Raw genomic sequence first — 10,933 nt, forward strand, 5'->3', positions numbered from 1 at the left:
AGAATGTAATAACATGTCATCTTACTGGACAGATTAGAAGAATCAAGCAGATAGTTGCTGAGGTTGGATTTAAATTGAAGAATTGTTTATGATCAGCCAAAGTAAGACCAAACATTGGTCACTCGGGTTAAATTACACACCAATATGTCTGCTCAAATCCTTCCTTCTGAACACTGATCAACTTTGCAGATTCAGGTGAGATTTTCTGACACTAATTTTCACTGCTGAGAGCAAGACTGGTGGTAATAATACAGTCACCACTGAGCTGGCCAACACTGTGGAAAGACTGAGCTTACGAACAGACACTGGGAATCAGAACACAACAACACGTTAATCCTGAGCAAGGACTGTCTCACTCATTTACTTAGTCATATGTGTATATGTATATACAGTACGTGTGTTTATGTGTGTGTTGCTGAATTCCTGTGGTGGTTTTCCCTTTAACACATTTTAGGTCCACAGATGTAACTGGAATCAGGTACTAGTGTTCGTCAACTCTGAGTTGAGGGTCTGAAATATTTGTGGATACTGCAATGAATGAAAATATTCATTACTGTGGTGAACTTTCTGATGGTTAGAACAGAAGTAACGAGTCTTAAAAATCTGATATGGTCGAGTTACACTTTAACCAACCTGAAGGAAATGATGGGGGAGGAAGTGATTACAGAAACACCCCGTCTCCCCACTGCCAGGATCTCTGTCCTGGATAGATAAGCCACTCCTGTTGCTAATTTCAAGCAGAAAAGCAGGAAATGTGACAGTGTAGTTTTCCGCTTCCATAAATAAGATGACTGCCAGAGTTAGCCACCAGTCAGCCCCAGCGTACCTCTGGGCTGAGTCGCCCTCTGAGGGAGGAAGACATACAGACAGAGAAAGTGAGCAAAGGACGAGAAAGTAAAAGAACAGGAAACAGGGACAGGAAAACCCATCAGAATTACAGAGAGACTAACAGGAGTTGACAGAAGAGGAGAAGGGGAAGAGGAGATAGTAAAAGAAAGGCTGGACTGAGTATCAGTCTGTCCTCCTTACCGGTGACAGAAAAGAAGAAATCATGGCTGAGAACAGCACAAATCTCTTTGTGGAAATACTGAAGTCTTTTGATGCTGGTGAGTTTCTAACGTCTTTACTGGATGTTTTCAAGTCTCTCTGACTTAAATTGCTTCACAAATGGATCTGTGGTCCTGATTCCTTGACAGGATAACTTTGTCTGATAAATTAAAATATTCAGAGTAATCTTTTGTGAAGTTTGGGGGGAAAAATACTTCAAACTTTTAATGAATAGACATGCTTTCATTTTGTTTTTTTCTTCTTCAGTTTTTCCAAATGTCATTTCCAGATGACTTTTGACCGAAGCCTCATTTCCTTTTTCAAACTTAAAGGAAAAAACTGCAGTGGAAACACAAACCGGTTGAAAGTCGTTCTGTCTTCTCAGCACATGACTGTATTGAAACTGATTTGTTTTCTCTGGCATCAGTTTAATGGTATTTTCCTTAACCATGCATTCTCTTCTTCTCTCAAGCATGCCTATGTTGGCAGTGCTACATCCAAAGCAAATAAGCGATGAGCAAAAAGTCAGCGCATTTTGTGGCAATAAAATGCAAACGTTTGAAAAATGGAAAACTGCTAGGAAATCTTAGCATTTTTCTTGGAGGAACAGTCTTGAAATACATTCTTGGTAATCCTTCATTTGCTAAAAAATAGGAATTTTTGTGAATTGTGACACGGAGATTTGTTCTCATATAATGACGTGTCTGTCTGATGTTTCTGTCTTCCCAGTCCCTCTCATCATAGCTTTCTGTGTGTCCGTGGCGGTGGGTCTGTTCCTGGGTTCCCTCATTTATGTGATCTTGACCTGGATGTCCCGACACAAAGCAGGCTCTGCCAGTATAACGCGCCGGCCTCCACGACAATCACGCGTGTCTTCCCGCCATCGTCCAGGTTTTAACCGCAACAGCAGCTACGACCGACGCAGCAACAACAGTTTAGTCAGTGCTGCATTCAGCTTCCACCGCCAGACGTCCTCACCAGATCACCTCGACTCACTGGGACAGAAATCCAGCTTCAGGGCCTCCACCTTCCATCCTCTCATCCAGTGCAGCCAAATCGCAAGGGAGGCTGAGGAGGGGAGCCAGACAACGTTGAATCGCACCCCAGTTGTATCTACGTCTCCTGGATCAGCTCAAACAACAGTTCAACCGGCTGCCGCCTCAGCCAGACCTGAGTCATTCTGGGGAAACAGCAGCCTGAGGGGCTTCCATCCAATGCAGATCCCACCTCCAGCTTATGAGAGCATTATTAGAGCATATCAGGAAACATGCACTTGAGGGGGCAGGGGGAACCACAAAGACTCTGACTAAATGAAACAGGATTTTAAATGGATTTGCAGATGATAAAGGACTGAATAAAAATTGATTTTTAAGAGTAGGTGGTGCAAACGATGGTCAATTATCTGTCTAGAATCAATCAGTTTGGTGTGTCATAACATACTAATGGCTGCTTATTGAGAGAAAATATTCCTCTTAAATACTAAAGTCTGAGGTCAGTGGTGATCTATCCTCATGTGTGCTTGTACATAATGTTTGATGTATACAAAACAAAAATCTAAGAATGCAGACTAAACACTGGGCATTTATGATCAAAAGACAGACGTCATTTGTCTGTGCTGGTAACGTAGTGACCTTGTAAAAGAGAGAATGACTGTCTCCATGTATTCAAGAAGAAGGTGAGTCTTCTTCCGATAAACTAATCTTAAATTTCTATTTCAAATACTGACGCAAAACTTGGTGGCGGGCATCAACCTGACTGTTTTAATTGAACAGATCTATTGGGTGATACTGGGAAAGCGTGGAATGCAAAGGAATTCACTGTGGGTTGTTTGTTGTTGTTTTTTGTAGTATTGTGTGCCTGTGTTGTTGGGTTTTCTTTTTCATGTACAGTACATTTAGGTGTGGAAGAACAAGACCAAAGTAGACCTGTGCATGATGTTTTTGCATTTTCTACTACCTAAAGGTTTCTCGTAGCTAATTAATGGGTGCCACTAGGAGCTGGGCCCTCATCTAGAGCAGTAATCTCAACATATGGATGTAATAACATGAACACTTGCACCAAAATAGTCGTTTTATCAAATAAATTTCTATAAGAAATTTCTGATCTTTCAATTTTTGTTGACTGTGTTACACATATTACGAATATTGAGCATACTGAGACTGCGGTTTGGGTGTACGACATTGCATTGTGATGTCCTTAAGTCGTGACAGTGATGGACTTACCTGACCAAAACCCAACAGGATGCTAACAACAGCCTGTTAATCAGAACCACCAGCATCAGCAACTCCTTGCCTCGTGTTTAGAAGTCATAGTTACCGTTATATATTTTTTTTCTCACGTCGATATGAAGGTAGTGAGGAGGACATGAAGGTAGTTGGTGTGAGAAGAGGATGCAGAAGACGGGGTTAGATGGAGGCAACTGATGCGCTGTGGCGACCCCTGAAGGGAAAAGCCGAAAGGAAAAGAAGAAGTCACTTTTAAACTATCTCTGTCAAATGATAATTTAACGATATTATTTAAATAATAATAATATCAAGTTGGTTAAATGATCGATATTAGCTCTCAAGGTCCGAGGGTTAGCGACTTTTTTAGTTGTGATTTTTTTTTATCGCGACAACTGCTGATGACGTCATATTTGTAAGACAACATTACCGGAGTTCATGAAGCCGGCCGCTGCTCTCCTGGAGGTTTTTAATCTAATAATTACTGTCACTATTAAACCATAAACATTAAAATTAGCCTGCAGTAATCTTAGCTGAATCAGCCGCCTTTAGATAGTCTTCTTAGCCTAAGATTTACTATTTAGTTTGTTGTAGCTAACCGCTGCTCTGTTGTCAGTTCAACCAAGTTTACATTTGATTGTTTAATGAAACGTTACGCTAATGACACCTCGTTGATAGTCTTAACCAGCTTAGTTCAACGTTAACCGGAGATAAACTAGCTGTCGTTAGATTAGCTAAAGAACACGAATAAACGTAGGCTAACGTTAGCTAGTAACCTAGACCTGTCACACCGGTGGTCTGGTTAACCTGGTAACCTAGTCCCGTCACTGGTGCTTTACAGGCAGAGGATGTCTGGAGCAGCTCTGCGTTTGATTCGCTGTCCGTCTGGAGTGAAGAAAGTTCTTCAGTGGAAAAACATAAGTTAGTAGTCAGAGTTAACCCACGTCTGAACTTCCCTCGTTCATTTCCCCATAAATCTTAAGTGTCCTCATAAATACGTTTATGAGGACACTTAAGATGAGAAGGGATTCAAAGTCATGTCTAATAAAGATTCTTTTTTTTTTTGCTAAAATGTAGAAAACATCGCTAAAGTAACCGGTGCAGTTATCTTGGGGTAAGTTATTGTTTTTGAAAAAAGGATTTTCATTTGCTACAAAACATGAGTAAGACAAGTATCTTTTATACCACAGCTTACCATGACCTTTCCACAGGGGCTGTATTTTTATCACATATGAAGTGGAGGCCGTGAGCAAGGCAGTGACCATTGACACCAGTGCCATTCTCCAGGAGAAGTACAAGTCGTACATTTATCTTCACGCCACTCGCTCAGAGAAGGAGAACCTTGCTACTGGTAAGAAATGTCATTCACTCAGGCCAAAGTGGGACTTAATCATGTGCATCTCTTCAACAATTTTTAAAATGCAAAATTAAAAACACGACCTTTTAAAATATTGTTGTAGCTTACATGTTTTGTTTTTAAAGTTTGGCAAAATTCACAGCTGAGTGACCTCTAGAAACTTTGTTGAGGTGCTGTATTTCTGCTTTGTCTGAGTACAAAGACCTACAGTACATATTTTTTCATGTCCAGGTGCCATTTGTTACAGTTGCTTGTCTTTTTTTCCTTCCTCTGTCTTTCCTGTGTGGGCTGATAATTTTATCCAAAGTTATTACTTTCTATCTTATACACCAGTTAGTATTTTTCTAAATGGTATATCTTGTCTTGTTATTGTTTTTGTAGAAATTACATTTACATTCACATTTTTTTTTCTAACTGTAGTGTTTGTAATATTTTATTTTGTCTTTTCCAGAACTCACTCAAAAAACAAGGAGGGAACTTCATAAAGCAGCGAGGCGGTTTCTGGAAATATCATCAAGACTTTTTTTTGAATCACTAGATGGTAGGAGATTGACGCTTGTCTTCAAAATGGACCCAGTTACCTGAAAACCCTTCTTAAAGTGAAATCTCTTTGCCAATCCTAAAATTACAGCTAACTGAAGCACTAATATTTACAACCAGAAAACTACACTCAATTTTGGCCAAATGAAACACCTATCTAACTTATCATCTTTGGTTTTTTATGTTACTTTGCCTGTGCATTAATGTCTTTGTTGTGCAACTGTCTGTAATACGACTGTTATACTCATAGGTTACATTTAATTATAAATACAACATTTTCTAAACATTACAGGAAAGATATAGCTTGTTTTTTGAAGAATAATGAAATTCTAATAACACATATAATAACCTCTCTCCTTAAAAAATATTAGCTGCCAAACTGATGACCCAAGGTTGGACTTTACAAGAATTGTGACTTCATAGCTTGTCATAAGCTGAAAGTGGTACTGTAGACTCAAGTAGGTAGTTGTAGGAGGTTAGGGTTAGTGTAATTCTATTGTCTGTGGAAACGTGAAGCACAATTTCCTGACATCAACAAGATATGATGTTTTTATGCATTAGAGCATTTTAGCCGGGTGGATGCAGACCCCCATGAGTTGGCATTATGGGTCTTGCTAAAGAGGACACAGTCTGCTAAGAAGGACACCAGACTTCAGGCAGTACAGGAGCTTGCAGAAAATCACCACTGGCATGGTAAGATGCAGTCTTCTTGCCAGTCACTTGTGTGCAATATATATACAGTATCGAGTATAAAGTGATGTGAAGTGGGGTGTAGTTAATTCACATCTGTTTACATTAACACAGACTACCAGTACCGGACTGCAGCACAGTTTATCGACCTGCGAACAGCAGTAGGCCTGGCCCGGACTCCTCAGGTGGACCTTCGATTCTTTTTACGCACTCCAACATTGCCCGATCTGGAGGATGTAAGTATCTCAGTACAAACGCAGATTGTGTGAACATGTATATTTCTCTTACCTACAAACCACACACACATCCTGTTTTCAATATATAAATAACTGGCTGGACATTTGTGATTGATGTAGATTTCTTTAGTTTTCTCAAAGGCTCACGTTTGTGAGTGTTGAAAAGCATTATTTATGATGTATGTGATGTATGTATAGGTGATACCTATGATGTGCTATCTTGTTCCCAGGGTCTGTCACTAGAGGACGAACTGAGGCAGCTTTTGGGGTCTCTGCCTCAGTCAGAAGTGGACAAGTGTGTTCAGTATTTCACCTCACTGGCCCTCAGAGAGAGCACTCAGTCCATGGCAGCCCAACGGGTAACACAGACAGAAAGATGGACTGACATTAGACTGTAGTCTTTAAAAAACGACAATCTAGAACACAAAGCATTGAGACAATGGCTCATTGTTGAAAAAGACAAACACATAGACTCTTCTGTGTTGCAGGGTGGTCTGTGGAGTTTTGGAGGTAATGGGCTGCCTTACGCCCAGAGCCTCACATCTGTTCCCTCTGAGAAGGTGGAATCGTTCTGTTTACAAGCACTAGTACAGCACTCAAAGGTAACCGTGGCCATCTAAACTTAATCTAGTTTGTCCTCACGGGCAGTTTGTCCCTGACACCTCCCTTTTATACTCCTGTCTGTCTGCATTATGATACTGTTAGCCTATACAACAAACCAATGAAAGAATTTAATACACTCATATTAACAGTAACTCCACCAAAAGCTAGAAATGCTATGTGTTAGTATTAGATCAATGCATCAACTGTTTTTTCCACATTAAAATAACTTGGAGACTAACATACATGGATGTTCTTCACTAACACATTTACAGTAAGAATGACACTCCTCATATACACGGAAACAATGAAGGAGCACACATGTATCTGAGTGAAAACACAACAGATACAGTTGATCATTATAGAATTGAGATGGCCTAACACATGAGATGGCTGAAGACCACAGACATTCCAAACGTCATAAAATGCGTCTCGTCTGCAGGTCCAGAGCCATTGCGACCACATCGTTGCCAATGGGGGCCTGCAGCTCCTTCAAAGGGTTTATCACCTTCGCAAAAATTCCTTGAAGATTCAGAGGAACATTGTTCGCATCATAGGAAATTTGGCACTCAGTGAGAACATTCATCAGGCCATAGCCCAATCCGGTAGGTCCAAAACTCATTCGATTATTCCAGATACTTCTGTAAAATGTTTTCCTGTGACTGGAAGATGAACTGAAAACATGATCTAAGACATAAGGAAACTTTATCATTCATATGTTTTTATGTGGTCCCTGTAGTATTCAGACTTACATTTGTCTGGGTTTATTTTTACAATGTAACTGAATGACAGATTCTACTGGTCTTTAATGATTCCCTTACCTATGAAACCTGCAGGCTGGGTCTCTGTCCTAGCAGATATGATGCAGTCTCCTCACGTCATCCAGGCGTCTCATGCAGCTCGCGCTCTGGCAAACCTGGACAGGGAGGTCCTGGAGGAGAAATACCAAGATGGCATCTACATCCTGCACCCACAAACTCGTGGCAAGTATGAAAAAAATATGTTTCATTAGAAATGTGTTTTTACAAATTAATGTTTTTCAATTCAGAATTTGAATTGCATATTTTTTGTCAACCAATATACAGTATTTCTTTGACACTGTTCATTTCCAGTCAGCCCATCAATGCAGACGTGCTCTTCATCCATGGGATTCTAGGGGCAGCCTTTAAGACATGGAGGCAGAAAGATCGCCCCATGTTAGAGGAAGAAAAAGATGTAGAAGGCCGAGATAACTATGCTGAGTGCTGGCCAAAGGTAGAAAATCCATCTTACCTTACTGCTATTACTTTTGAGTGCTAATAGAGTAAATCTATTTGACACAAGCATGGAGTGGTTCTCCTGCAGTGTTATGTATTGTGTGTACGACTATTTGCAGTCTTGGTTGGCTGCTGACTGTCCACATCTGAGAGTGTTATCGGTGGAGTATGACAGTCACCTCAGTGATTGGATGGCCAAGTGTCCTGTTGAGAATCAGAGGTGAGGAGTCTCTCATGTCAACAGATGTCCATTTGTCTTTTAGTCATTACTTGTCGCACAAATGTAGAGTATGAAAAAAAAATCCCTGTTGAGAGAAATAAACATTTATTATTTGTAAGTTATTACGTACTTACAAATAATATGATATAAACATTTTTTGCGAACTTAGACATGAGACAAGCTAATTGAGTTAGTGTTTATGAAATTAAATGCTTTATTATTCCTTGTGCATACTCTCAAATAGTTGTTTTTCCCCCCCATTTGTTCCGACTCTTGACTAATTGAACCAAGAGTTGAACAATTTCAGGAAGCGGGTCTGGATGCTTCAGCTTTATGGGCAATAAGTTGGTGGAGTTTTGGATTTTTAAGGTATTTTATAACTTGCTTTTGTCTCCTCAGAAAATCATTAGCCCACAGAAGTCAAGAGCTTTTAAAGAAGTTAAAGCTGGCAGGGGTTGGAGAGAGGCCTCTGGTCTGGGTAGCTCACAGTATGGGAGGTATTTTGTCAGGACTTTACTTCTGCCAGCATGTTACATTTGAAAAGTAAATGGTTTGACTCTTATTTACATGTTTCTGTCTGTATCTTACTGTTTGATTTCTCTGTCAGGATTACTTGTTAAAAAAATGTTGCTTGATGCCTCAGAGGACCCAGATATGCATGGACTGTTACAGAACACCAAAGGCATTTTATTTTATAGTGTTCCACATCATGGCACCTCCATGGCGGAGTACTCTGTCCATGCCAGATACCTTCTTTTTCCCTCTGTAGAAGTGAGAGAACTTTGTAAAGGTGAGTGAATTAAGTTACAGGTAATACTGAGGACCAAAGATATTTGTGTCTTATAGAAAGTGTTCAAAAACGGCTTTGAGAATGTTGCTCATGTGTTTGAAGACTCTCCAGCACTGCGCAACCTGAATGAAAACTTTGTGAACATGGCCAAAGAAAAGGAATTCAAAGTGCTGAGCTTTGCAGAGACGCAGCCAACAAACATTGGACCCATGATCAAGATGCTGGTGGTACCAACGCAGTCAGCAAGTGTGTAAATCAGTGCATACGGGGAAATAAGACACTTATTAATAATGAGTTTAGGACCAAAAATACTGGAGCATAACTCCTAGAAAGTATCTGTTGTTTCTCACCTTAGTCCTGCTCTGGTTTGGTTCTCAGATCTTGGCATTGGGGAGCTCATTGAAGTAGATGTGGATCATCTCAATATCTGCAAGCCAGAGAAGAAGAACTCATTTTTGTACAAACGCAGCCTCCAGTTCATCTGCGAAGCACTAAAGAGCTTCATCAGCCACTGACTGAAATATATGAATACAGATGCCACTATGTACTAGCAGTCACCTGCTCTAACCAAATGGAAACATGAGTGCCTCTCTTTGTTGTCGACAGAAACAACCATTGATGACCACTGATGACCACTGGCAACCACTGACCACTGAACAACCACATAGTATAATTTGGAAAATTTAATTTTATTATGTGAAGATTTTGGTGAAGAGTTGTTAGTTGTATTTAATGTATCCTAGGTGTAAATTGTGTTCTCCTTGTCATTGTCTTACATCAGAATCTGACTGGTAATCCTTTTAAGATCAGTTGATTTTTTTCAAGAGCTTTCCATTAGTTTACAAAGTACAAATATGGTGTATTTTACTAAGACTTGATAATTCAAAAAGTAGCAAATATTGCATCTTTTTTTAAGATCCAATATGTTTATTAGTCATGCACTCCAATACATTTGACCAACGAGGTATGGTTTCATCTTTACAGGTATGTGTTTTAGGAACAGCAATATGAAAGTCATGTTGTCTGTCCAACTTAATCCTGAAATCCTTTCTCAACCTTATCTCAAATGGACCTATGTTCATATCAAATAAGTTGATTTATTTGCACTCTATAGGACTAATCAAACTGCAGTTTCTTCTGGGTGTACAGTCCAAACTGCAGTTTTGATTTCTGTTTATGATTGTGTAAAAGACAGAAGGGTTTATTTAATATGTCTATGCACTGGTATATCATTATTTCAAGGAGGCAGCACACTGCAGACTTCATTAGAAGTGTTACGATATTAATACTGCAGTGTTTTGAAATATTTATTGATATGTTTTATCTGACTGACAAAACTAAAAAAAATTATGCACATTCTTCTGAGATTAAATTATGTGAACAAATGAATTGATACAACATAGATTTGTATACTTTCAGATCTTCCTCCAACAGTACATCTACTTGAAATAAACTTAAAAAGTATTACAAAAATATGGCTTCATTCATTCATTGTCTACTGCTTTGTCACGGGGAGCTGTAGCCTATTCCAGCTGGCTTGGGCGTGAGGCGGGGTAAACTCTGGACAACTCTCTTGTCACCCTGTCATAAGATTTCTCCAGATCTATTTTGGCATGAAACCATACTGCTGCTCACAAATGCTCACTTCTGCCTTTAGTCTAGCTTCCACTGCTCTTTCCCATAACCTCATTTTATGGCTCATCAGCTTTATTCCTCTGTACTTGGATAAAGCTGTAGTTCTTAAAAATGGGCACCAGCACACTCCTCCATTCCTCAGGCATCTTCTCACTATCTAAGATCCTGTTGAACAACCCGGTCAGAAACTCTACTACCACCTCTCCTAGACACTTCCAAACCTCCACAGGTATATCATCAGGACCGACTGCCTTTCGACTCTTCATCCTCTTCAGTGCCCTCCTCACTTCATCCTGACTAATCTTTGCTACTTCCTGGTCCACAACAGTCGCCTCTTCTA

At 39.8% G+C, this 10,933-nt stretch overlaps 2 protein-coding genes across 2 annotated transcripts; both read left to right on the forward strand.

Moving 5' to 3' along the window:
* Positions 1 to 745: 745 nt before the first annotated feature.
* myct1a (myc target 1a) lies at positions 746 to 3,137 on the forward strand. The gene is made up of 2 exons (XM_068342650.1): positions 746 to 1,106; positions 1,777 to 3,137. The coding sequence occupies exons 1-2, from the start codon at positions 1,052 to 1,054 to the stop codon at positions 2,322 to 2,324; spliced, it is 603 nt and encodes a 200-aa protein (XP_068198751.1). The 5' UTR covers positions 746 to 1,051; the 3' UTR covers positions 2,325 to 3,137.
* A 556-nt stretch (positions 3,138 to 3,693) lies between these two features.
* serac1 (serine active site containing 1) lies at positions 3,694 to 10,395 on the forward strand. Its single transcript, XM_068342396.1, has 17 exons — positions 3,694 to 3,734; positions 4,111 to 4,190; positions 4,347 to 4,383; positions 4,481 to 4,620; positions 5,078 to 5,167; positions 5,728 to 5,859; positions 5,971 to 6,092; positions 6,323 to 6,451; positions 6,581 to 6,694; positions 7,135 to 7,297; positions 7,529 to 7,679; positions 7,805 to 7,946; positions 8,068 to 8,168; positions 8,568 to 8,665; positions 8,776 to 8,958; positions 9,061 to 9,204; positions 9,337 to 10,395. Exons 2-17 carry the CDS (start codon positions 4,118 to 4,120, stop codon positions 9,471 to 9,473), a joined length of 1,956 nt encoding a protein of 651 aa, XP_068198497.1. The 5' UTR covers positions 3,694 to 3,734; positions 4,111 to 4,117; the 3' UTR covers positions 9,474 to 10,395.
* The last annotated feature ends 538 nt before the right edge of the window (positions 10,396 to 10,933 follow it).

Source organism: Antennarius striatus, chromosome 19, assembly GCF_040054535.1.
Source record: "Antennarius striatus isolate MH-2024 chromosome 19, ASM4005453v1, whole genome shotgun sequence".
Taxonomy (NCBI): domain Eukaryota; kingdom Metazoa; phylum Chordata; class Actinopteri; order Lophiiformes; family Antennariidae; genus Antennarius; species Antennarius striatus.